Source organism: Morus notabilis, unplaced genomic scaffold (assembly GCF_000414095.1).
Source record: "Morus notabilis unplaced genomic scaffold, ASM41409v2 Scaffold499, whole genome shotgun sequence".
Taxonomy (NCBI): Eukaryota; Viridiplantae; Streptophyta; class Magnoliopsida; order Rosales; family Moraceae; genus Morus; species Morus notabilis.
Window position 1 is genome coordinate 459,610 of NW_010360080.1, and position 27,462 is coordinate 487,071.

Here is a 27,462-nt window from a genome sequence, read left to right on the forward strand (position 1 = left end):
ATCAAGTCCTACATTTGGTAGCTTGTTTATATGTATTTCTAAACAAGAAATAGGCCAAATTATTTTGTAACTATATTGCTTTTGAAAAGCCTATTTTTATCTAAGATTTATTGTTGTAATTATTTTGCTCACAAACTTCTTTGTTAAAACCATTATAAAAATATTTATGATGAAATACAACTATAAGTTTTCCCATCTTGCAAATGACATTAATTTTAAGAATGAAAATATGTTTAAGTAGTGCCATTCCACCAAACTTGGCGTTGGACCGGTTTAGAATTGGGGCGGTTACAGTTGCATAAAGCGTTGGCCTCTAAAAGCTCGCCGGAAAAAAGCCTCCCTAAAACCCATATCTCTCTCCCAAAACAAGACGCTGTCGGAATTTCACCAGAAAAGTCGAATCGACTACATTTGGGCACCCTTCTATGGAACTAGGAGTCCGGTGACATTTTCATTTTCTTGATCTTGGTCATCCCTTGTCAAGAGTTCGACTATGTGGTTCATTGGTTTAACCTCACACTCCTCCAACATCGGCACCGCGGAACTTGGCATGCCGGGAAAGAATCTAGTTGAAGTTCCTAAGATCATCAATGTTACCGTCATTAGCACAAGTACCCCAGTAATTTCTCATTTGTAACCTGACATGTTACCATTATCACCACGAAGTAAACGGATGAGTTGCCATAGTGGTAGTAAGTAGAGAAAGGTCTGTTTGATACCACCACATTCTTTTTAGACCGCACAAACTGCAATTTCCTAAAGTTTAAAGAGAAAATTAGGCCTTATTCTACAACTTTCATATGTATCACAACTTATTTGTTGTTTAAATTTACCTTACGTTCTAGAGACCTTGGACTAGTCTATTTATATTGCACAAATCCAAAAATTCCAATATTGGTCAAATAAATCCGATGTGATTTTTTAAAAAACATTTTAATACACCTCAAAATTTCTCAAATTCAGTTGGTTCAAAATTGAAAAACAAAAAAAAAAAAAAAAAGAGAGAAAGAGAGAAATAGGCCAAGACTTGAGATCAATTAAAATTAATAGGCCAATAGTTTATATAAGTTAATAAATAGGTCAAATTACTGTTTTCGTCCATAACTTGTATGATTATGAATCATAACTTGACAAGTTATTCCTGATTTTTGTCCATAACTTGTCTGGCTATGAACCATAACTTGATAAGTTTGTCCATAATTTATCTGGTTATGAACCATAACTTAACAAATTATGACCTATTAATTTCTATAACTAAAAATTAGTCTATATATTTTCTTAAACTTTTCATATTGACTTATTTTCTATTATTTTTCAAAAAAAAATACACGACTCCCTCCAAAGCCCAAAGATAAAGGCCCAAAAGTTTTCCCCATATGCCATGTCCAAACACCTCTCAATACCCCAATTGCGGTTCGAACAAAGAAGCCTCAATAACTTTAAGCCATGGAATCCTCCTCTACTTTCCTCATCACTCACAATGGGCGACCGTGAACGAGACAGGGACCGAGACCGGGACAGAGACCGAGAAAGACGCCGCGACAGAGACGACCGTGATCGTGGCCGCAGCAAGAGGTCCCATACTCCCGACCGCACCCGATCCCGCCACCCCCGCTCTCCCGACCGCTACCGCTCCCGCACCCTCTCCCGCTCCCGCTCCCCCCCTGACGACCGCTCCCACCGCCGCCGCCACCACCACCACCGGACTCCCTCTCCGGAGTCCCGCAAGCGCCACCGCCGCGATTCAACCGCCGACGACGAGAGGGAGAGGCAGAAGGTGGTGTCGGACTTCGTCGACCGGATCGCTAAGGAGCAGCAGAAGCAGAAGAGGCAGAGCGATAATGGCAGTGAAGGAGGAGAAGGAGAGAGAGAGGAGGAGGGAGGAGGAGGAGGAGAAGAGGGAGGAATGAACGAGGACGAGATGGAGATGATGAGGATGATGGGGATTCCGATGGGCTTCGACTCCACCAAGGGGAAGCAGGTCGCCGGCGCTGACGTCAGCGGCGTTAAGGCCGTTACCAAGCGCCAGCCCCGCCAGTACATGAACCGCCGCGGGGGATTCAACCGCCCCTTGCCCGCCGAGCGTACTCGCTGAGACCGGTTAGGGTTTTGTGGCTCTTACTTCTTCGATTTTTGAATTTTGCGCTGAATTTTGAGTTCTGGCTTTGAGAAATTGGGATTGATTGTCTATTTACTGATTTAACAGACCTAGCAGTTGTTTGTTACTTTTCGAATTCGTTTTCCACTGAATTTGAGCTTTGGTTTTGAGATAATTCTAGGTTTAGGTTTTTGCTTCAGGTTCATATTTTGCTAGTATGGTGCTTTTTGCTGTTTATCTTTTGTATATTAGCTGAAATTGGATCAGTCGTCACACTAATAGCCTATATGTTTCATTAGTTTGAACAAAATTCAAATTTTAATGAGAAAAGAACAAAGGTTACTGTAGAAAAAGGTTTGAAATATGGTTCAAACACGTAAAAAAACTGGTCTAAATGTAATCTTTTGTTTTAGATTATTTATTGGAAAAGTGCATTTGAACAAAACGGTAATGGGTTGTGACAGAATGAAAACAAATGATTAGTGAGATGCCTTTTGTGGTTTAGCTTCGTTAAATTGGCTGAAACATGTAGAAACGTTTAGCTATATTTCCTATTCGTCCATAGTTTCGTGATAGTAGTTAGAACTTTTCTTTTAGTTGGTAATAAAACCCATGTGTATGGAGAGAATGATGAGATGAACCTTGTGTTAACGCTAAAGTACCATTTGCGCTTCCTCCTTATCAAGTTAGGTTTTTCAAGACTTTCCCAATAGTAAGTGAGAAGGTTTATTAGGTCTAATATTGAGTTGTGTAACGTTACTTTTGCTTGCTGGTGAATTGGTGGCAGAATTGACATGATAATTTAGGAAAATAAAGTCTCAGATCCGTCATGTTAGTCTAGCTTCTTCTAAAAACTCATAAGAAATGCTTTTGTTTTTGTTCTTGATTCAAATTTGTATGTGAATACGTATCTTAACTAAACTAGTTATGGTATGTAACAAGAGTGAGAACCAGTGGCTATTGAGATGCTTTTTTGCCGTTTAGATCATCTAAATTAGCTGAAACTAGGTAACTGACTGATCGAATTTTGCCATGCATTTGGAAGTTTTAGGTGGTATCTTCAATTTGTACATAGTTGTAGTAATAAAGCGGCTTTTAAATTTTAGTAGCAGAACTTTGCTAGCTCAGTGATACTGCTACGTTCCTTAGGCTTTAATATGTTACTGTTTAAAAGGAGAGGTTTGTTAGATGTTTCTGAAAGAAACCGTATGTGTCTAATGGGAGGCAGGAACCAAGAGACCGACCTTGTTTATTGACATTAGTGTGTAAGTCATACCATCCTTTTGCGGTTAGATTTACTGGATTTTTTTCTGAATGAAAAAAGCTTTAGTGGTCTTTGCTTTTCTTTTCTTTAGCTAGGCAATATGTTCAAGCTCAAATTACCAGTTTAAAGGGTGCTTGGTCTTTTGGCTTAGGTTCCAATATTTAGAATTGCTACTCCTTTTTTGTTCAGGGTGGATGACATGATAGTTTAGAACATATAGCTTCAGGCCTGTCGTATTCCTCTAGACTGATTCAAAAGCCTGAAAGAATGTGTTTTTGTTTTTTTTTTTGGTCCTGGTTATTGTATTGACAATTTATTGGTAGGCATCTTACAGAGTGGATAGTTTTGTAATTTAAAAAGAATTAAAACTAAAAAGGTAAAGAACTCAACCAAATTATTTGATAGGTGGACATTAACATCTTTCGAGCGTTAAAATTTAAAAATCAGAACTCATCAATCTTAGAGTTAGATTTTGTCTTGATTACGAGATTTTAAGTTACTGGTGGATATTAGCTCATGAAGTAGGAATTATTGTGGTTATGTTTGGTTTGCTAATTCAGGGAACTTGTGGAAGAATATTGGGTTATGGTGTTTTATCTTTGGTAGCCTAACATTTATAGTTCAAGTGCCAATTTACTCGGTGTAAGAACTAAGAAGCCAGCAGCATTTTCCAAGTATGTCCTCTGTTTAATCAACTTTAATGGTAACTTAATGGTTACCATTAATGCCCCTATTGAATATTATGGATTTGTGGAAAACCTGCTCGTTTTTTTATTTATAGAAAACTTGTTTCTTTCCTCAGAGACTAATTTTTTTCTACAAAGAAAACTAGGTCAATTGAGAAAGATGGTACCCATAGAGTGATTGGCAGTTTCATGCTCATTATGTTTAAACTTTGCAATAAGATTTGCTTAATGTAATAGAAGAAAAAAGATTTGCTTAATATAATAATAAAAACTTGCTGAAAACTCTTTTTTCTGCCTCGGATATCTTTTTTAATTTGTTGGGGTTATGAGTATAATTAGGGAGGATAGAAATGAAAGAATTACTTTTAGACTGGCTTTTGCGAAGACACATTTTCGTTATATTTATGTGTCTAGTTCAAATTTTCAACTAGTTAGTGTAGGCTGGGTGTTTCCAACCGAAAGCTTGTTTCACAAGTTACGTTTACAGGGTTCACAATTAATATGTTATAATTTACAGAACCTATTTGTTGCAATATCTAAAGTAGTTTACCTTCCCAGATTCTGAGAATTTTTAGAGAACACGGGGATGATTTGAGGAGTAGTTTTAGCGCTCATTTCTCTGTTTTCTGCTGTTTCTGAAAACTCACTGATTTTGTTTAGTATCTAGGCTACGGATAGTCCTCAATCTATCTTATCCTACTTGTGGTTTATGTGCCTCCTTCACTGGGAGTTAAACTCAAATAGCCCGTTTGTTTTGCGGGTTTGAATCGATTTAAACTTTTTTACTTCAGTATTTTCTCTCACAAAAAAGTTGATTTATGTTCAAACTCTTGGAAAAAAAAAAAAAAAAAAAAAAAAAACTTGGACGGAAAAGAAAATGCATCAGCAATACTTTGTTCTACTCTTTGCTTGAAGGGCATGTTTACCAAACAGTAAAGTAATGTAATATGATTGGAAAGTAAAGTAATAAGAGTATCATTGATTTGGGAAATGTTTACTTGACTAACGGGAAATAATCGGTACATTCTATAGTGTTCACTTAGTTTAGATATAGTAATTTTGTCAATATCATTATTTTGCATTATTAAATTATCATTAGCTCATATCATGGGATTTTATTAAGGATATATAAGTAAATTTGGCATACATTCCCTTTATGAGGGAATCAATACCAATGGTCCTATGAGGGTACCGGTATTGGCAATTTCTTTCGAGATAATTGCACTACATGGCAAAATTTCATGTCTTGGATTGCAATTTAGCAAAATTTTCAGAATATTATAAATAAAGGAAAAATGATAGTCATTATCATAATAATATCACATTTTATGACTATATAGTATTTATTTTAGTGATATCAAAATTTTGCTATTCTTATAATATTTAAAAGATTGTTATATTTAAATTCTACTTTGAAATTTTGCTATACGTGTAAAGAGTCCTTCCTCATTCTGTGCATTGTGTGGGGCTCAATAAATTTTCATTATTGATTTTGTAATTTAACACATTATTTATTGAGAAAGGGAATCATCACTTATTTTTCGCTTTCGTTTTCCTTTCCGCTTCATGCTAAGAAAACATGCTTTTAAGTTTCTCCTGTTTGTTAATTTTACTGTTTCTCCCTTCTACAGGTCACTGTTTCCCAAATCCGAACCAGGTGCATGAAAGCCATCAACCGGGAGCAAAGGAGTAAAGCCATGTAAGATCCATTTCCTTTTTGCTCAACTCACTACCAATGAGACAAATTTTCTGGCAGTGTATGATCTAAACCTTGTTACATTGATTGATATTCATGTATTGAATACAGAATTGGCATCTGGATCAGCCATTATGATAATACCAAGGTGTGCTAAATTTGGACGACTGATCCCAAAATCCAATTTTCTTTATCCATTATAGTGCCCGTCTGTTTGCAAACTTTCTTTTAAAAATAAGGAGAACCACACTGATACCCCTCGAGGTTTGTTAAAATTACAACACTACCCCCTCCGGACTGTAATTTTTTACGTCAACACCCTTTGGAAAGGTTTTCTTGGGTCGCAGGCGCTTGACATGGATCGGCTTGGTCATGGTTTGACTACATAGAAAGGTTTGACCTAGTAAGGGAGGCGATGGACTGTGGATCTCATCAAGACAACGATGAGGCTATTGGGTCAAGGCAGAGGCTCAATGAGTGAGGGGCTGTGTGTTGCAGTGATTAGGGCTGGCAATTCGTGTCACGTGTCGTGTTTGTGTCGTGTTTTGATCGTTTTTTAAAATTTTACAGTCAATCCGAACACGACCCGTGTCACGAAATTTTTTAAAAACTGCGACATGAACACAACACGACCACTTTACGAGTTGACACGACACGATCTGAAAATGACCCGTGACACAAAATTGACCCGTGAATCCGAAATTGACACGAAAATTGTATACTTTTATTTAGTTTTTTACATGTTAGAAATAACTTAAAATTCATAACATACTAAATTACAATAACATCCATTGAAATTAAGTAAATAATAGTATAAGATAAATTTAAAATATGTAATGAAAAATATATGTATTTTTTAGTTTTTTACGAGTTTCGTGTCATATTCAGGTTAGGTGAGTTCAACTTGAAATTGACCTGTATTTTTTGTGTCAATTTCAAGTCGACCTAATTCTGACCTGAATCTCTTTTTTCTCAACCCTAACTTGTAAAATTTGTGTCGTTTTTGAGTCATGTCGTCGTATCGTGACTCATATTGTCGGCCCTAATAGTGATAGTATTAATGTGGCCCACCAGGTAAGGGAGGGAGGGGCAGTTGATGGTGGGCCGTGGGTTGGTATGACTGCTAGGGTGAGGGGGCGACGTGCTTGTAGTAGGTTTGGCAAAAGTTGTCGAGGAAGTTGGTTGGTTGGGCAGCAGAATGAAGATTTTTTTTTTCGTAATTATTTTTCTTAGAAAATGGTTGAATTTTGGGATATAAAACAAATGGTCATTTTGAGATCAAATGTCTGAAAATACCTTCGCACCTTCTTCCTCTCCCCTAATGTCTATTTTGATTGGACTTTTTGATGGCGAGGGTTGAGCTCAATAATGTTGCAATACTTAAACAGTCATCAGTGAGCCTTTTGATAGTGAGGCTCAGTGCTCATGAACTCGCAACCCCGCCCGTTTGACGGGGCGACTTGACAAGCCTTGCAGAGGCAATGCTTGATCCTTTGTGGATGTCTCACAATGCTTGACATTCAACATCGAGGTGACAAGCTTTGTCGTTGCAACCCCGGGAAAAGGGGTTCCATCCTTGCGTTTGAAGCAACTAAAATGACCTAACCTAGTGGAACATTAACCTCCAAATTTCAGGTAAATATGTTGATTGGACCTTCTCTAGTGTACAACAATTTTAAAGCATAATTATAGTTCACATAACCTAGTGGAACATTAATGTCGCTATAAACATAACCATATAATAATAACACTAACTTTTAAGAGCATTAATGATCAACAGAATATAAAAGACAAATTATTGACAGTGAAGTAAAAAAAAAAAAAAAGGGACTTTTTAAAAAAATAAAAGTAAAAATCTTATCTCCTCGTCGTTGGAAATTAAAAATGACCAAACTCATTAAAATAATGAACGGTACGGTAGCTTTCATGAACGAAGGAAAAACACCGATATCAATTTTGATTAGGGACAACGTCAAAAGTTAAACTAGCCCTTCAAGGTAGCGTTGCTCTCAAAAATAAAAAAAAATAAAAAAGAGAGAAAATGAAAACTCTTGAAACCAGCTAAGCACTCAAACATCATACAAGCAAATAATGCAAGCAAATAAATAAATACACTACTTATTAGAGTGTCAAGCAGGTAGCAGAGCCTATAACTTCGTTTCTTTTTTTGTACTAGTAAGTCAAATTTTTTTAACCGTTAAATTGACGTATTTTTTTATTTTTATGTAATTTTATGCAGAATTGGCGGACAAAAAAATCTGATCCACCGGCATGAACTGACAGACAAAAAAATCTGATCCACCGGTATGTTGACGTAGTATAAATCTTTCTTTTTTTTTTTTTTTTTTTTTTTTTTTTTTTGAGAGCTTTGTTACCCGTAATTTATTAAGTTTGGTGTATGCTGATTGAGTGAAAAACAGAAGATCATAAATCATAAACTTAAAAGAAAAAAAAAAAACGATGAATATGTGAAAGCAGATGACTTACACAGAGGGTGATGCAGTGAAGTCATTTGTCAAAAAAGCACGGCTAACGTTATAAAATAGATAACCAATTCTACTAAACGTGGCAGGTAAAAGCTTCTGTGCTTGACACCTAGTAACCACAACACTGCTAAGACCCTTCTTCTCAGCCAAAAAAACAAAAAACAAAATGGTGGCAATTCCAAGGCAAAGTTTGGCCATTGTAACGGGAAGCCAATTAGCAAAGATTGGTTTCAAGCAAAAAAGAAAAAATAAATAAAAAGGAAAGAACGGCTCTTAGAAGAACACACCTCTAAAGGACACGTATTTCATGTACAACTACATACACACACACATATATTTTGCTTCAAAGTGTTGGACACTAATTGGTCACCTTTTTTGTATTAGACGTGTACTAAGATTTGATCCAAGAAAATAATGCCCCAAGTGATAACCCTTTGGTATAAATATCACTTCTCCTCTTAGAAGGGGTCCGTGAGTCAATAATTATTCTTGGACCAATGCAAGCATAGTTATATTTTACAGAAAACAAAACAAGGGGCTCCACTTGCCAAACATAAAGAAATATCACCTTTATCCCATAGAAAAAATATCACCTTTATCCCATAGAAAAAGGAAAACTAACAAAGAAAGACAGAAAACCATGGACTATAAGAGAATTTATCATAACCAAGCTTTATCATTACTACCTTCCAAACAAACCATGATTCAAAACAACCAACACATACCAGTGAAAAAAAGAACACCAACATTGTAATCCAGAAAGTTCCTTAAAAACAGTGAAAAAAGTGGTGCCACCACTTAAACATTAGGCGGCAGTAGTAGTAGTAGTAGTGGTGGGTTTCTGAATGACAAAGGCCATGCACTGAACCTGGTGCTTGTTGTCAAATGCCAAACAGCGAATATAAGCATTTGGGTATGCTTCTTTGCACTCACGGATTTCATTCAGCACCTGAGAGGAGTCATTGCAGCCAAACATGGGCAGCTTCCACAGTGTCCAATACCTCCCATCATAGTATCCTGGAATCCTGCTGTTCTCTCTGTGTACATGTCCCCTCTTCATATATAAACAGACACAAAAAGAAAATAATTTCAGCCAAATACATACTGCTTAAATGAAACAATCAATACAGATTCCTGTACATGAAGAGGAATGTTATAGCCAATCCCAAGTGGTTCATTTCTTGATGGTTTCATTTCTTGGTTGTAAAGTGGGAGCCATAGAGCTAACACCTAAAAAAATTCTAAATTCTAACACTCATGCTATGCTTTGTTACTATTTTTAACCAAACTCAAATTCACATTTCAATTTTTGAACTCACGAAGTTATAACTGGTTAGAGAATTGGCTAGAAATGATAGATTAGTATTGGTGATACTGTTTTGCTCATCAATGAACCAACAATCTGCATCATTACCAGGGGAGAATTCGCCAATAACTCAATCCCATAAATCGGTTATTCGCATTTTGTTGGATTGGAAGTGATACATGCATTTTTAATAAACGAATCAAAAAGTAGCAGAATAAGACCACATAACAACACATCATTTTTATTGCATTACTCTGGCTAGTTTATGTAAAAGAAAGTCCTTTTGGAGACATGCATAAAGGCATTTAACGAATGGAATATCATCTGACCTCATCGAATTCAAGGCATGGGATCCAGCCATTTTTAAGCATGTAATCAATCTCTTTGGCGATTGAATCATCTGAGGGAGGTGGGAGGTAGGACAAGGTCTCAAACCTCTTGTTGTTGATTGGATTCCATGTCTGTAAAATTCAACCACAAATCACACATACAAGAATTAAGGAACAAGAATCTAAAGTGGTTTCAAGACATTACTTATGACCCTTTTATTCAAATTTAAAAATTTTATGAGAGAGAACATTATAATAAAAAGGTTTGAATTGTAGTTCAAACCTACTAAACAAACGGAGACCATTAAGCTATAGGACTTAAAATTACCTTCATGCAGTGAATTTTTGAACCATTGGAGACGGTTTTCCTTGTCCATGCAACAGAATCCTTGACTGGAACAAGTGCTTTAGGAAAGTTGGTTTTCAGGCCAACATAGCCGGATCCAGCAACCGAAGCAGTGAAAGTTCCAGCAGACATCTTCAAAAGTGGGTGTTAGATGAGAGAACAAAAGCAAATGAAGTATATGGTAGTAAACAAAACAATGAAATATAGTTTTTTCTTTTGACTAGTTGCACAAGTGATTAATAGTATATTTGGAAGATGGTAGAATTGGTTTCACAAAAGAACAAAAGGAATCAGCTTTTCTGTTTGTGAGATGATGTGTGGGTTTTTTTTTTTTTTTTTTTTTTTTTTTATAATATGGAAGAGTGGTGTGTACGAGGTGGTGTGTGTAGAGTAGAGCCTTTATGAGGCTCTTTCTTTGGTTTTTCATTTCATTTTCAGCCAACAGTACAATTGGCACGGAAAGAAAATGGTTGGGACCCACCAATGGATTTTGCCACTTGGGAATCCCTGCTAGCCAATTTAAGACATCATCAACACAACCGTTTCAATTAAATATAGGATACGAGTGATGACTACAATTGGCTTTTCTTGGAGCTCGGAAACAAACTTAAATTTTCCTGGATATGAACATGGTGTGAAGAAAGTGCCTTGAAGAATGGGATGCCTAGTTGAATCGCTCAATATCCAGATAACAGCAGAAGTAGAGAAATTGGGTTAAAATCTTTCATCTGCCATAATACAATTACAACATCAAAGAGTATCTTGTTTTCCATTTATACAAACAAGTCCGTGGCTTGGACACAAGGGACTTTTTAGTTATGAGGAGGAGATATGGTTCTCAAGCAACCAATGAGGTTAATAGAGAATCACTCTAAACAGATTCGTGGGTATTATCATTGCACAAGAAAGGCCTTAATTTGAGTCTTTCAACTCTACCCTGATTGGCGAGTGCTTTTGACACCTACCAAAATTAGAGTTTGAAGTAGTAGGGTAGAAGTTTTTAACTTTTAAGGATCGGGAGGCAAAGTGACAATGACTGTAAAGTTCAGAGTCACAAATGAGAATAATCCTCATTTCTTTTAAACAACAATCTCGTTAGTGATGAAAGAACTTTTGAGTTCTCTTTTTAGTTGATCTAAAATTCTGTAAATACTTCTCAACTTAGGATGAGACTTGTCATCAGCTACAAACTTATGGACCACTCCATCAACCTCAATGAAACTCCAAGCAAAGCTTTTCACAACTTCTCTCTCCTCCATCATTTTCCTGAGTCTCATCACATCTTCCCAGCAACCCATATCGGCATACATGTTGGCTAGAAGGACATACCTTCCACTATGTGTAGGCTCTAATTGTATTAAAAGCTTTCCCACCATCTCCCCCAAATCAACATGGCCATGCATAATACACCCATTTAGTAATGACCCCCAAATAGCCCCATCCGGTTCCATCGGCATGGTCCTTATCAATATTTCCGCGTGTTTTACTCGTCCAGAGCGGGCCAAGAGATCAACCATACAACCATAATGCTCAATCACAGGCAAAATCCCATAAACTTTACTCATACGTCCAAAATATCCCCATGCTTTATTAACCAAAGCTTCATGATTACAAGCAGATAGAACCCCAATAAATGTTACAGCATTTGGTTTTGGTCCCTTCTTTTCCATTTCTTCAAAAAGCTCAAGCCCCAACTTGTTCTCTCCATTACTAGCCAACCCCAATATCATAGCACTCCAAGTTTTCACATCCTTATATGGCAGTCTACTAAAAACTTCTTTGGCATCTCTAATGCACCCACATTTGGCATAAAAGTCTATAAGCGCCGTGCCTAACTCGAGCTCATATTCAAATCCATTTCGGACCAAAAAAAAGTGAATCCATTTCCCTTCTTCAAACGCCCCAACAGAAGCACAAGCATTAAGAACACTAACAAAGAGAGACCCTTTACCAAACTTCACATTGGACCCACTTTTCTTCAACTCACGAAACAACAGAATCGCCTCATAGAAACACCCATTCGAAACGTACCCAGAAACCATTGCGCTATAAGAAACATCATTTCTCTCAGGCATTTCATCAAACACAAGGCATGCTTCATCAACCAAGCCATTCAAGCAATAACCACTTAACAAGCTAGTCCAACAAACCACGTTTGTCGTTTCAATCCTTTCATCGAAAACCCGACGAGCAAACTCCATTGTTCCACACTTGGAATACGCACAGATCAAAGAGCTAACAACATAAACGTCACAACCATGGCCAAACTTGACAATCTGACCATGAAACTGACTAATAAAAGTCAACTTAAAACAAGCCTTGACCAAAACAGCAAACGTACGAGCAATAGGCTCGACGCCAAAGCTACGCATCTTGGCATAAACAGAAAAACCCTTTTCGGGTTTTGAACTCTTCGCGAAACCCATTATCATGGAATTGAAATCGAAGACATTGGGTGTTGAAATTCGATTGAAAAGCGTCTCTGCATAACGCAAGTCTCTGTAATCTGATAATGCGGAGAAGGCTAAGAGCTTGCTGGAGATGAAGGAGAAGCGAGCGAGGCCGTGGGTGATTGTGTGGGCGTGGATTTGGTTTAGCTCGTCCATGGAGGAGCATCTTTGAAGGAGATTAAGACACGGAATGTCTGAGATTGATCGTACGAATGCTCTGTTCATAGGACAGTGTTTACTACGGAAGTATCAAAGAACCGGTTTTGAAGATTCTGTTTAATGTGAGGTTTGGGATTTTATTGTCCATTGGAACAAAATTTCGACCAAACAAAATTTAGATTGAAAGGATAAATAACTTAAAAGAAATAAGATGAACGATCAAAAAACATAAATCACTTTAGAAAAATAAAAAGAGCAAAATAAGTAGTATCTCAAGATAATTATATTAAATAATGAGTGCCTCGATTTGTCCATTCAATTAAAAGCAGTTCAAAGTGTCATGGTCATAGTCCTCGTGAAAGTGACGATGTCTATATGATAACAAATCATGTTATTTGTATTTTGTATTTTTAATAATTTTAAGACGGTTCTTTTATTTTGTGTTTTTTATTATTAAAATGATATCTTAAGATTAATTTTTAAGACGTAAAATGTTTAAATTACTCTTTTTATTAATTAAATTAAAAAAATATTTTTAAAAATATTTTAACTTATTATATTTTTTTATAATATTTAAACATTTTAAAGTATTTTTAAAATTTTTTTTAAATTATAACAAATTTTATAAATTGTTTATGAACTTTGCACTTGTGTCAACATGCCCCTTAAACTTTAAAATGCGCATGTTGTGTTCTCTGAACTGTCACTTTAGTGTCAACATGTCCCTTAAGTCTAACTTCGATAAGTTTTTAACATAAATGTTTATAAATGCCCCATAATACCCCCTGAACTTTAAAATATACCCATTGTGCTCCCCGAAATATGACATGTCTTTAACTTTTCTCTCTTCATCTTGATTCTATCATTTTTTAAACTAAAATGTTGATATGACCATTAAATTGCTAATTAGCTATGATATTTGGGGTTATTGAATGTCTTTCCCTCTAAAAATACTAATTAGGCATTAATTTTCAAAACATTAGTTGATTAGAGACAATAAAGAGAGAAAAATGAGGAGCAAATTTGTATAAGGTAATGGATTTGTAAATTTTTTAGTCTTTTTTTCCTTTTTTCATTGGAATAGGTTTATTAAATTAATAGGTTTCTTAATACATATAATAGATTCTTCCTTGAATTTTGTATTATGTGTTTATTTTGTTTTTTTTTTTTTTTCTTTTGTTCCGTGAAGATTTTTTCTTATGGTTTGTTAAGTTAATGAATTTTTTAAGGTTTGTGTTGAATTCTTTAAAAAAACATGTTTTATGTCGAGCACTTCTATCGAGGTTATAACTAATATTTTTAGAGGAGAATGCATTCAATAAACCCCCGAATATCATAGCTAGTTAGTAATTTAATGGTCATATCATCATATCCATTCAAAAAATTGATAAAATCAAGATGAAGAGAAAAAGTTGGAGACATATCTATATTTTCAAAGCACAACAGGTACATTTTAAAGTTCAGGGGCATATCGTCACAAGTGACAATTTATGTGGCATTTATAAGCATTTCCGTTAAAAAACTTGACGGAGTTAGACTCAGGTGGCATATTGATACAAGTGACAAAGTGCATGAAGCACAATATACATATTTTAAAGTTTAAAGGACGTGTTAACACAAGTGAAAAAATTCAGAGAGAATTTATAAAATTTATCCTTTAAATTATTAGTTTGTTGTTAATTAGTGAGAAAGGTAAAATGAACGTTTTATGTCTTAAAATCGATCGTAAGGTGTCGAAAGAACGTTTTTCAAAGATGAAAATAATGTTTTAATATTATCAAAAACAGAAAGCAATGGCTAGATCTTTGACTATAATAGAAAATACTAAAATGATTTTATCCTAATTTTTATGTTGTGATTTGACAATTTTGTCCTTCATTAAAGTTCCTTTTTTTTTGTAAAATTAGATTTCATTTACAAAATTGAAACAACTATCGCCAATGGTTAATGGAGGTTATACTTATATCTTAGATTGAATAACAATGGTTTGTTATTATTATTATTATTATTATTTTTTAAAATCACTTGTCATGAAATTTCACAAGATTTACTATTTAGGGGTGGTTCGGCAGCTCCATTTTTGAGTTAAAAACTCAAAAAAAAATAACTCGAGTTATAATTTTATTCAAGTTCATGTTCTTTTAAGTTTGAACTCGAGTTTGGGACTAAAACTCGAGTTCAAGTTTCCCTTTCAACTCAAGTTCAGAAACTCGAACTCAAATTAATGAACAGTATTTTTTATATTCTTAAAAATGTTATAACTTTTTCATTTTAATTCTGATTGAGATGATTTTTTTCCTATGCGTTGACAACAAAAAGACGAATAAAACTCAACCCATATACCCTATTAAAATTTTCTATCAGCATTGAGTTTTTATTAAAATACTAGCTAAATACAAATTTAAGTTTTGACTCACTCAAACACAAACTTAAAAAGATTCTTATCTCAAACCATAACTCAAATGTACACAACTAAACACAAACTCAAGTTACAAGTTCAACTCAAGTTATAACTCAAACTCAACTCAAAATCTATACTCAAGTCACCTAACTCAAAAACGGTAAAAGAATAGCCCCTTAATGACTTGAGCTAATTAATTGGCATTGTTTTAGGGCTTGTTCTTTTGGAGTTTAATTTGAGTATAATTTTTTAGTTGAATTTGAGTTATAACTTGAGTTGAACTTGTAACTTGAGTTTGTGTTTAGTTGTGTACATTTGAGTTATGGTTTGAGATAAGAATCTTTTTGAGTTTGTGTTTGAGTGAGTCAAAACTTGAATTTGTATTTAGATAGTATTTTATAAAAACTCAATGCTGATGAAAAATTTTAATAAGGTATATGGGTCGGGTTTTATTCGTCTTTTCGTTGTCAACGCATAGAAAAAAAATCATCTCAATCATAATTAAAACGAAAAAGTTATAGCATTTTTAAGAATAGAAAAAATATTGTTCATTAATTTGAGTTCAAGTTTCTGAACTCGAGTTGAAGGGGAAACTTGAACTCGAGTTTTAGTCCTAAACTCGAGTTTGAACTCGAATTTAAACTTAAAATAACATGAACTCAAATAAAGTTGTAACTCGAATTATCTTTTTTTGAGTTTTTCATTCAAAGGCCAAGAAAAACGTTTGGATAGAAAAGTGTCAAACGACCAAATGTAGCAGCACAGCAGTAAAAATCCTTATATTTCGCTCCTTTTTCTTTTTTTTTTTTTTCATTGTGAGTAGATATCCAAAATGGCGAAATCAAGACAAAGCCGGCTTGATCTAGAAAGGAACGGGAATGGAGACAAATATTTCTTTTTGATTGTATAAATTTAGATTTTTATTTTTTGTTTTTAATTTACATTTTATTAGTTAAATAATTATATTAGTCACCCTGAAGGATTAAATTGAGTGGTTGTAGGCTCCTCCTTAGACTTTCTAGGGAGAAATCTAAAATTCAAGCCTTGGGCTTCCCTAATTTTAAAAGGTGCTTACCGATAAAATATTAAAAAAATTATATTAGTTAAAAGAGTATTAACTAAGAGTATATAGTAAAAATTAAGATACATATACTTTTAAAATAATTCTCTAAGAAAAGAAGTATGTTGCACTACCTAAGAGGAAAGAGAAGAATAGAAAAAATTACAGATTTTAATTTTTTAAGTACTTGACTTATTAAAAATAACTTTTTTAAAAAATTATATTTCTTAACTAGTTCTAATTTAAAAAGTAAAAATATATGGACATGATAAAAAAAAAAAGTTCCATTTTAAAGAGTATTTTTAAAATTTTTTCTTAAAAATATAGTCGTCACAGCCATGCACAGACGCACAAAGGAACCACCGGTGGGGGGCACGAATACCCACTGACAAAACCAAAAAAGAAAAAAAAAAATTATACCGTAGGCTATAACTTTTCATATTTCTACCCTAGTTTTTGTGCCCCCACTCATATCTATACGAATTTTTTCTTAAAGAAAAAAGAAATAATCAGTCTTTTAACACTTATTTGCCTTTAACTTTTAGACTTTCCTCATTGATATGACTTAGGTGGTCTTGAATTTTGAAGAAAATCACTCAATTCAAATAAGGCAATAGCAGGAATAAGAATTCCCTATTTCAGGTTTTTTTTTTTTTTTAATAAATTTTTCTATTTCCTCTACTTTTAGCCTACAGCAAATAAGATACATTTTCATAGTATGCATAATATTATAATATAGGTTGTTAAATTTAATATTTTAATCATATGGTGAACAGCTGAGATATCTTAAAGAAAATTGGAGTCGTCATGCCCTCCAAGAAAAAACAACAATGCAAAATTAGGTAAAGAGGAGTTTGATAATTCAAAACTTTCGGCATACTCACTTCGCCGATTCGAGTTTAGAATTCGAGTTTTGCTACAGTAAAAAGCTCTCAGAAACAGTCACATCTAACTTTTTTACTACAGTAAAAAGCTCTCACATAATATCACATCTTAACTCGAATTAAAAACTCGAATCAACGAACTAAACGGGCCCTCAATTACTTAAAATAATTTTATTTCAGAGAACACTACAAGTTTACTTAATTTTCATATTATTTTCGTTTATAAATTTTTATTTTGTGCCCTTATAAAATTTAAAGTCTGACTAGTCCCTTATCACAGTTCGGTCTAAAAGCGGTACCGGATAATCAACCATGTGTGAGAATTTAACACTAATTGAAATATTACAAAATTTATCGGGTGAGTACACATTGTCTATATTGTGCTTGAGTTAGAGATGCAACAATAGGCCGGGGCCCAGGCCCATCCTGAAACAGTGACGGGCCGGGTCGACACGGCCTGTCACTGTTCAAGGCACGGCCCAACCTATAAATATTAGTGGGCTGGGCTGGGCCAATATATATCGCCCCATGGGCCGGCCCGACACGGCCTATGAAAAATCATAGGCCGGGCTAGCCCGGCCCGTCTAAGCCTATGATGGGTCGGCCCAGCCCGGCCTGTCTAGGCCCAGATCATCCCATCTAGGCCTATAATTTTTTTATGTTTTTTTTTCCTTTTTTTAGTAATTTTGTAAACATCTTATAAATAATTATCTTTATTGTACTCTTTTTTCCTTACTAAGGTTTTGTCTCACTGAGTTTTTCTTAGAAAGATTTTTATTTAATGAGGTAATCGTAAATAAAATATTATTTTTCATATTTCTATTGACTATTCAAACTTATATATTTGTTAACTTATTTAAAAATTCAAAAATAAAAATTAAAAATTAAAAAAATTAAAAATTACATGCTTAGATGGGCTGACCCATCTAAACTTACGATGGGCCAAGATGGGCCTTGAGTGGGCTAGCCCATTCAAGGCCCATGACATGGTTTGTTATTAAAGTCTGACTAGTGGTACCGGATAATCAACCATGTGTGAGAATTTAACAGTAATTGAAATATTACAAAATTTATCGGGTGAGTACACATTGTCTATATTGTGCTTGAGTTAGAGATGCAACAATGGGCCGAGGCCCAAGCCCATCCTGAAACAGTGACAGGCCAGGTCGACACGGCCCGTCACTGTTCAAGGCACGGCCCAGCCCATAAATATTAATGAGCTGGGCTGGGCCAACATATATCGCCCCATGGGCCGGGCTGGCCCGGCCTGTCTAAGCCCATGATGGGCCGGCCTGTTTAGGCCCAGCTCATCTCATCTAGGCCTATAATATTTTTATGTTTTTTTTTTAGTAATTTTGTAAACATCTTATATATAATTATCTTCATTATACTCTTTTTTCCTTACTAAGATTTTGTCCTACTGAGTTTTTCTTAGAAAGATTTTTATTTAATGAGGTAATTGTAAATAAAATATCATTTTTCATACTTCCATTGATTATTCAAACTTATATATTTGTTAACTTATTTAAAAATTCAAAAATAAAAAATAAAAAATAAAAAAATTGAAAATTACATGCTTAGATGGACTGACTCATCTAAACCTATGATGGGCCTTGAGTGGGCCAGCCCATTCAAGGCCCATGACATGGCCCATCCTGAACCGCGGCACGGCCTAACCTGGTCCACGTAAAATTGGTCTGTGGTGTGGACTGAGCCGAGGTCATTCTTATATGGGCCGGCCCGACCCGGCCTATAAAATTCATAAGCTGGGCCAGCCCATTCTTGCATCTCTAGCTTGAGTGCATATGAAAATCAGAATATTTGCACTTCTTGTCATTGCTTTGGCAGAATATGAAGTTAATTATTACATTGTGGACAAGTGATTGTCTTACATTTCAAAAGCTTATTAAATTTTGTTTGATTGCTAGATTTATATCATGATTCGTGATTCGCTACAGTATTTTTTCTCACAAAAAATACACGTAAATCAAGAATGATTTTAAATCATGGTTTTGAATTCATAAACCAAACGTTAGTTTCTAGAAACTAATATTGTCAAAAGGGAAGGCAAAAAAAAAAAAAGAAAAAAAAAAGAAAAACGTCATAGGACCAATAGCTTAGAGGCTAATAGCGATTGAATTAGACAGGTTACGGCAAAAGGAAATGCTTCTACTAAACAAAACAATTTTGTGTTCCTTTAACACCAAGAAGAAAGAATTTAATGAAAATTTATAATTCACTTGTTGACCCTTCTCATTTATTACAAGAAGAAAGCGAGAGGAAGAAGATGAATGAATAAGACAAAAAAGTCATCTAATTAAATGACGAAAACAGTTTATTATTACTTACTAGGGACATTTTCTTTCACAGGTTATTTAACATTTGTGATTTATGACATTAAGTTTAGGAGTAATTACAAAAATTCTCCTTCAATTATAACCCTTCTAATAATATGCCTAAGAGAAATAACACGTGTTACACAAAAAATAAGAATTAATTTAACCATTTAGTGAACAATTACTCTGTTAATTTTTTTTTTATAAAAGTGTTAATATTTTCTTGTGCAGTCACATATGTAAGTAAAAGGAGAGAATATTATTTTTAATTTTTTTTAAATTTTATCAGTTTATTTTTTCACAAAAATTAAAATTTTTACATTATATCAACTTATAAATTCAAATTAGTTCTAGACATAATAGCATTACTAAAATATTCTTATATGATGTACCACAAGCCAATTATATGCCAATGTTTTTTAAATAAAAATTCTAACATAGAGAGTTTTTTCGTTGGATATTTTATAGATCAGGGAAAAATGAATATTACATTACAAAAATCGGGTGACACATTGTTATAAGGACTATAATTGAGGAGAAATTTTAATAATTAATCTTTAATTTTAGTATTTTTCTCCATATGACGACTAGTAAAGAACGAAAGTAGTAGTTCTCCTTCAACAAAATGATACTCCACTAATGCTAACTTGCCTCAGATCATGTCAATTTCGAGCGCGTTTGGAACTCGTTCTAAAATAATTTTTTTTATATAAAAATAAAAATAAAAACGTTTTCAATCTCAGACACAAAACATTTTTAAAAATACGTTTGGTAGTTTTATCAAGAGATTGTTTTTAGTATAAAAAAACTCATTAATGTCTTTTTCTCTCTCTACTCGGGAGAGGAGAAAATGAAAACAAAAAATAAAAAACGACTAAAAATAGTTTTTTATTTCTCTCTCATTTTACACTAAAATCAAAAAATTATTTTTATTTTTATTTTTTATCTTTATTGTGTCAAACACTGTTTTAAAAATATTTTCATTTTTTATTTTTTAAAAAACGTGAAAAACTAAACAGAATCAATTCTAAACACTACTTCCGCTTTTATTTCCCTGTTTGAAACATCACTTTTACAAATCATGCAAAAGATGGAACTGTTACCACGTGGCACCTTATTATAACTCTCGATTTTCTTCTCTTTCTTTTGTAATTTGTCAAAAAGCACGCTGAATATAAAACTGTTAGTAGAGAAAGCCATGCAATTCAATCCTGCGTCTCCGCGTAGTAAAAACATTTGGCAAATCATTTCAGCATTTCTGCAATCTAATCATCCATATCTAGCTAGCTGACCTGGACTTCAATTTCTGAGAGCTTTTACAGTGTGGGGAGAAGAATGTTCATCATTGGTGATTACGATAATTTATGCATTTTAGGTTTGAATTTACGAGTTTTAAATGTTGCAGTGGTATAAGTTACAATAGACTTACGAATTTTAAAGAAAATATAATAATTGATGCATTTGAATGACGAATTTGCAAACTTTTGAATGATTAAGTTATAAAGGTTACGATAACTTGTGGACAACACGGGTGACGTGAACGCAAAATTGGACCCTTAGAGAACGTTTGGTTGGAGGATTTAAACCATGTGATTTGAACCATTTTTAATTTACGTGAATTTTTTATGAGAGAAAATACTGTAGCGAACCATGAATTATGATTCGAATCAGAGAACGAATCCCTCTACCAAACATCCTCTTAATTTCTTCCGCGAATACATTTTTGTGTCCGAGTCTGTGTTTGTTGACAAGGAAAGAAATGTGCCTGACTTAGGTAGGGAAAATGGAAAGGACAAGGATGTTGTTTTAGAGAGTTTCTCAAGTAAGACAGCCGTATCAATAGTGCCAGTTTATAACGGTTAGATATGGTTAAAATCGCATTAAGATTGAAAAAAATATGCAGATAAGATCATTTCTGATACATAACTGACAACTGAAAAGTAAAGAACTACCGATAGTTCATTTTTTTCCACCCAGAGAAGCTCCCGAATGTATGTATTCTCTCGTCCAATTCTTCCAACTTAAGAAGGATCAAAATTGGATCACCCTATCGATTCCCTCTTATAATTCATCTTATTAAACAACTATAAACTTGAAATCCATCCATTAATCCTTCCCTTCCACTCCTATCCATCCTTCCACTTTTCCTTCGTATCAAACAAGGCCTAAGCTGCACTGAGATTTTGCACGTTCGTGAATTGGTCATAAAAACAATTGCGAAAATGGATATGAATTTAGACATAAACTGAATTATTATAATAATGAAATCTAACATTCTTACACCATAAGAATGGCAAATGGTGATGACATAATATATATATATATATATATATAAATGATGAAATAGTCTAAAATGAAGTGTGTTAGGAGGTCTAAAGAATTACTGCGCACAAACCAGGACTTGGTTTGCACCCAAAAACTCCTTCAAACTAATAGCTAGACCTTTGAAAGCTGATCAATGCCAAAGCTTCATACAGAACCCAGTTGGTACAACAGATGATCTCTTGCTAGAAATACTTTCTGAGAAAGTGTCAACAAGTTGCCCCGCAAGCGATGCTGGATCTTCGATAAATGTGTCGATGAACACCTTCACAATCCTTACCTCAAGCGGGGTTGCTCTCAAGCTAAACCAGGTTAGGAATTTCTGCCTAAAGTTCTTCTCAATATGCCCCTCGCATTCTAACCATCTGATGATCTTCACATAGTACTCGAAATCCCTATCCGAAAGACCATTTCCTGCGCATTCCTCGTCGGGCCTCTCTGCACTTCTTTTTTTCGATGTGCTGCCATCTTGGGGTTCACCTTTGCCAGTCCCGTTTTCCAGATCCTTGCTCATGGATTTGGATCTTCCATTTCTTCCTAGGCCATCCTTGAGCATTTCCACCTTGAAAGGAGTAATGGGCAACCCTGCATCTGAGCTACCAACAAATGGCACACATTCTGTCCCCGTTCGAACCAGAGTATTTGACCCGTTATCATTGCACAAGTCCTCAATAGTTTGGCTCTCAGACAAACGCTTGTTTTCGAATTTTAACACATCAGAATTTGACAAGGAACCAACGACCCCAACGGCACGATCCCCGACTGCATCTCCTAGGTTTGCTCCTTCACTATTGCAGGTAATGGCACCACTCGATAAACTAGCAGTAACAATTTTTTCAGTGCCCTTGCAATAAGTAAGATAATTGTCTGCTCTGTTATCAGCCTGATCACTGAACAGAGCAACATTGTTGGTTTCATCTTCTACCGAAGATGGATTAGAGAGGCTGCTACAGTTAGTTGCTGGGCTTTGACTTCTCTCCAACAGCAAGCAATTCGGGGGCTCATCCCCATTGCTTGTAGAAGACCGGACTTCACACGTACCCAACTCATTGGTGCCGTCAAATGAAACGACCTTGAAACAATACTCTGTACCAGGAGTAAGGCCTCTAACAACAAACCTCGTGTTTGGGGCAAACACCTTACAAGTTGGTTCTATCGAATAGTTTATATCGTCGGCCTTACGGTGCCATAAGGTGTAGATTACATTATTTTCTGATGAAAGATTCTCACAATCCAAAATCACAGTTAAGGATGTTGTCTGGATGTCTTCAAATTTGATCATGTCAGGCACTATTGATTTTTTATCTGAAATGAAAGATGCACACATCGAGTGAAATGTAAGTACTTGGCTAATTGTCATCATACTTGGAAGTCAGAAGCAAAAGAAGCATAAAACAAAAAATACTTGTTACTAAAGAAATTCCAAGGAAATGGATACTTCCAATTTTCATGATCTCTTCACTTTTTGTTTCACCATTCAGACTGATTTGTTACGCTTTGTTTTCGCACAATACCACTACCTTGAATAATGGGACCAGGCAACGACTGCAAATTTGCATCAGTACGCATCGAGTCTAGCAATTCCAGAGCGGACGCACAAAGCTTCTGAACCTCTTGTCCCGACGAAAGCCTATTGACAATACCCCTACCCATTTTCACGGGCAAGCCAGTCAATAGACCAACTTCTGCTTCAAGCTTGTTCACAGCTTCATCCACAATCTCATAAAGAATTTGGTACCTATTAGTTCCCTTGAGAAGTTTTTGGCTTAACGAGACACGATAACAAAGAATGTCCACCCGTCTGGTTTCCTTTGCCATGACCAATTGTTTTCTCCAGGACCTTAATAAATTCAAGCAACAAGAACCAAAAGTGAAAAAAGATGAATAAATTTGAGCATCCAATCCTCGAGAATTAGACGTACTTAAACTCGTGTTTGTGTTCTTGGCGTGCAGGTGAGAGAGAAGAGAAATAAAACAATGCAAACAGAACAAGTACAATTTAAACTCACATGTACAAATTAAAGCAGCAGCAGTGATGATTTATTTATTTTTTATATATATACAACAGAACAATTTTGTATGTTTCACTACGAAAAAAGTACTCAAATCAATACCAAAAAAAAAAAAAACACAAAAAGCCACATAAGGAACAAGAAATCGAGATCTGATAACGTACTAATAATGGGATTGAAATCTACCCTCCATAAACCCACATCTTATTTAATTCAACGTCTTATACTAAATACATTTATAAAGAGACAAGAAGTGTTTCAAACTAGTACTAATCCTGACACGAAACTAGAGGCTATAGAAAAGTACAAAAGGAAGATCACTCATTTTCTTGGTAATAAGTGAAAAGAATATTGAGGTTTTTATATTACACAGTTATAGTAACACTGAACAATTTTCCTTTGAAAGTTCTCTTATAATCACAGATGCCTTAAATATCCTTTTATTGATTGATTTATCGACCTGAGCTCATTCAAAGACAACATTAGTACCAAAAAAGAGACAGGACTGTTTTTTTTTTTTAGCTTATATTCTCTTCACACTATTTAAAACCCAAAATAATTTTCAGGGTGACAGGGAGTCTGTGGCAAGATCATTGATCAAACATGATGGTTCAACGAAATCAGTTTATTTCATTTGTATTTTAGAATATCCAAAGTGAAACTTTGTAATAAAATATAAGCTCGTGTCAGAAACGGATATAAGTGCCTCAAATTCCTGCATCAATCTTATGAGTAGATGTTTCACAGGTAGTCAGTTGTCTTAATTTGAATAGCACTCTTTCAAAATTTCATATCCTTCCTGTGGCCAATTACTTATTTTGTTTTCCAAATACAAATAACATCGTACTAAGAAGGAAAAGAATAAGCAAAAAGCTTAACAAAAGCATGATAATGTTTAAAAACCTGAAAGAAGAGCATGAATATTTACCCAAGCAAATCATTCACTTTCCCACAAGAGACGCAATGAAAGCTTCCATCTAGTTCCTCGATTTTCCCCTCTTTACCAATACCAGACTTTTCGTGTTTCAACGCACACTCAAGATGACATGACATGCCACATGAATTGCCCAGAAACGGAGGCTCTGAGCTGCAAATCAACCACAAGCTAGGGTCCTTGTTATCGTCGTACTTGTAACATATACAACATGAACACCTCTTGCAAAATGAATCTTCCCGACTTAAGGTAGCTCTACAAGCAGAGTTTTTGCAATACACAATATTAGTCAGATCAATGGTGACACTATTGCTTGATGCATTGCTTACTGCAGTAGCTAGCCGAGATGGTTGCTCAGTTTTCCTCTGCCTTTTAGTACTCCGCTGGCCAGGTGGAGGCGGAGAAGACTGTGAATCAACGTCTATTACGACCTCATTGCCTCCCAATTTCTTTTCAGATACAATTTTTAGAAGATGCTCTATAATTTTCAACTTTGTCAAACCTGTGTACTTTCTTTCCTTTCCCATCTCAGCGCAAAGGATCTGCAAGATTTCCTGACGACTCCATGACTGTAGCATCTCAGAGGCACCTTCCGACCAATTTGATATTTCGTAAACAAGTTCTCTTTTCTTCTCCATACTCATTTTACTGCATTTTGACGGGTCATGAGCAACTCCTGAAGTAAACATGAAAAAAGATGTGGGCAAGCCGTGAAGAGTTTATACATCAAATCTATCGAGCACTCACTATTGGGACGATGGGAGATAGCGAAATGCAAGAATGAGAAGATAAATTAGGAAGTGAGAAAACACTAAATTGATTAAAAAAATAATAATAAAAAAAACCTTTGACCTCTTAGAAATCATAAATAATAAAATAATTTTTTCTTTTCTCAGTCAAAATGATTACCAAAAAGTACTAAATGTAAACAAGAAGAAAACAGAAATCAACATAGCAAGCGTCCATATTACTGTTACTAATCCCAATCACCTGCCAGTTTTGAGACATCAATCGAATCTAGAACCTTTACTTTCGCCTTAATGTCTGAAATACTATCAAATATTAAAGAAATCAAATTTCATCCTCTACAAGATGAATAAAAAAAAAAAAAAAAAGGGTTGACTTGCATTCACAGGAGTGGTCTATCTATTTTGGATTGGAAACAACTTCATTTGACTTCAAATTTGCCTCTGCCTCTACGTTTACGCAAGGGTTACCACATGGGTTATTCGACAAGGCGGCATACACATAAATTCCAACCCATTGTATAACACAAAGCTTGCACATTCCACATCATGCATAGATACACATTTTATGAAGTGATAAAGACACCAGTGGCATTACAACATTAGATCAATCTTCAACTAAGCCCATCCAGAACTCTGGACATACTTTAACCAATAAATTTTTTATAAAAAAAATGCTAAATCTAAAATTTAATTTATAGTCAAACATTTATCAAGAAACAACAATATTACACAAAATCACAAACATAATATAAATCTCCATGAGTAACGAGAGTTTATTTCATCAGTACCCAGAAAAACCCAGAAGCCCAAATCAAAATCAAAACACTGGAATAACAAATAACACAATGTTCTATCAATCTGACCATAACGAATTGCTCAAAAAAATTTGACCTTTTTTATAGGCATCAACAGAGAAAATTATACCCAACAATGAGGAACAGAATCTCTCAAAAAGCTCCAAATTGACTGGATTTAAAAACCCAGATAAGATTCGATTAAGAGAGTTATAAAATAAAAATAAAAATAGAAGCAAAATAAAAGTTTACCCTCAAGAGAAGAATCTGTGGCCATGGCTGTTGAATAATAAGGAACCAGTCAGCTCACCCACATTAGCAGCAACTAACCCAACTTTTGTGAGCCTGTAAATAAGAAAATCCTCAGCACACAAATAGAAACCAAATAAATAAATAAATAAAGTTTACAAACAAATAATATTAAGAAATAAAAATAAATAAATAAATAACCCAATAAAGAGAAAGAGAAGATGATTATGATGAATGATGAAAAACCAAATACCAAGAAAGGACGCTTGAAATTCTTCCACTACAAACGAATCCATGACTTTTCTCTCTTATGGGTTCTTTTCTCTTCTCTCTCTCTCTCTCTCTCTCTCTCTATATATATATATATACTTATATTATCTGTCTCTCCTAATATCCTTTGGTGGGCTTTTGTTTTTAGGACCTGAAGCTGTAGAGGCGAGGAGATTCGACGAGGGACTCTTCTTCGCCATAGAAAGGAAGAGAGAGAGAGAGAGAGAGAGAGAGAGAGAGATGTATTTTAGAGAGAGAAAGGGAAAAGTAGCCAAAAACAGAGAGAGAAATATATATATATATGAGTAAGTAGCGGCCTTTTACCTTGTAAATTGTAATTGAGATATTTATATATATATACGGCTTTGAGAATTTGAGGCTTTTTGTTAGCCTATGGCTATTCTGTAGCAGTGTGCGCAAAAGCCACTGCATGTCATCTTCTTTTTCACCCTCAACGTTGCTCTCATTTATTGTTTATTTTATATATAATATTTTTTCTCTCTTTATATTTTATTCATTTATTGTTTTTTATATATATAATATTTTTTCTCTCTTTATATTTTATTAATTTATTATGTCTTTGGCAGCGTAGCAGTATGAAATTATTGGGCCTCTTGTTATTGGCCGAAAT

General features: G+C 34.7%; 4 protein-coding genes across 6 annotated transcripts; 1 reads left to right on the forward strand and 3 right to left on the reverse strand.

Annotated features, from left to right (window-relative positions):
- Window positions 1-1,411: 1,411 nt before the first annotated feature.
- On the forward strand, window positions 1,412-6,293 carry LOC21399800 (U4/U6.U5 small nuclear ribonucleoprotein 27 kDa protein). Of its 2 annotated transcripts, XR_002902023.1 has the most exons (3): window positions 1,412-2,100; window positions 5,680-5,747; window positions 5,856-6,293. XR_002902023.1 is itself a non-coding variant. In XM_010095919.2 (2 exons), the coding sequence occupies exon 1, from the start codon at window positions 1,481-1,483 to the stop codon at window positions 2,093-2,095; it is 615 nt and encodes a 204-aa protein (XP_010094221.1). In that variant the 5' UTR covers window positions 1,412-1,480; the 3' UTR covers window positions 2,096-2,100; window positions 5,680-5,912. The 2 variants fall into 2 exon arrangements, 1 of the variants encoding a protein (XP_010094221.1); XM_010095919.2 differs by having other exon boundaries at window positions 5,680-5,912.
- Window positions 6,294-8,886: 2,593 nt separating this feature from the next.
- On the reverse strand, window positions 8,887-10,434 carry LOC21399802 (ribulose bisphosphate carboxylase small chain clone 512). Its single transcript, XM_010095921.2, has 3 exons — window positions 10,194-10,434; window positions 9,866-9,997; window positions 8,887-9,284 (listed from the first exon to the last, which is right to left on the reverse strand). Exons 1-3 carry the CDS (start codon window positions 10,341-10,343, stop codon window positions 9,036-9,038), a joined length of 531 nt encoding a protein of 176 aa, XP_010094223.1. The 5' UTR covers window positions 10,344-10,434; the 3' UTR covers window positions 8,887-9,035.
- A 119-nt stretch (window positions 10,435-10,553) lies between these two features.
- On the reverse strand, window positions 10,554-12,998 carry LOC21399803 (pentatricopeptide repeat-containing protein At2g42920, chloroplastic). The gene has a single exon (XM_010095922.2). The coding sequence runs from the start codon at window positions 12,884-12,886 to the stop codon at window positions 11,291-11,293; it is 1,596 nt and encodes a 531-aa protein (XP_010094224.2). The 5' UTR covers window positions 12,887-12,998; the 3' UTR covers window positions 10,554-11,290.
- Window positions 12,999-21,810: 8,812 nt separating this feature from the next.
- On the reverse strand, window positions 21,811-27,086 carry LOC21399804 (VIN3-like protein 2). 2 transcript variants are annotated; one of them, XM_024164138.1, is made up of 5 exons: window positions 26,815-27,086; window positions 26,565-26,657; window positions 24,764-25,445; window positions 23,344-23,663; window positions 21,811-23,128 (listed from the first exon to the last, which is right to left on the reverse strand). In XM_024164138.1, the coding sequence occupies exons 2-5, from the start codon at window positions 26,587-26,589 to the stop codon at window positions 21,957-21,959; spliced, it is 2,199 nt and encodes a 732-aa protein (XP_024019906.1). In that variant the 5' UTR covers window positions 26,590-26,657; window positions 26,815-27,086; the 3' UTR covers window positions 21,811-21,956. The 2 variants fall into 2 exon arrangements, with proteins under 2 accessions (XP_024019906.1, XP_024019905.1); XM_024164137.1 differs by having other exon boundaries at window positions 23,341-23,663.
- Window positions 27,087-27,462: the final 376 nt, after the last annotated feature.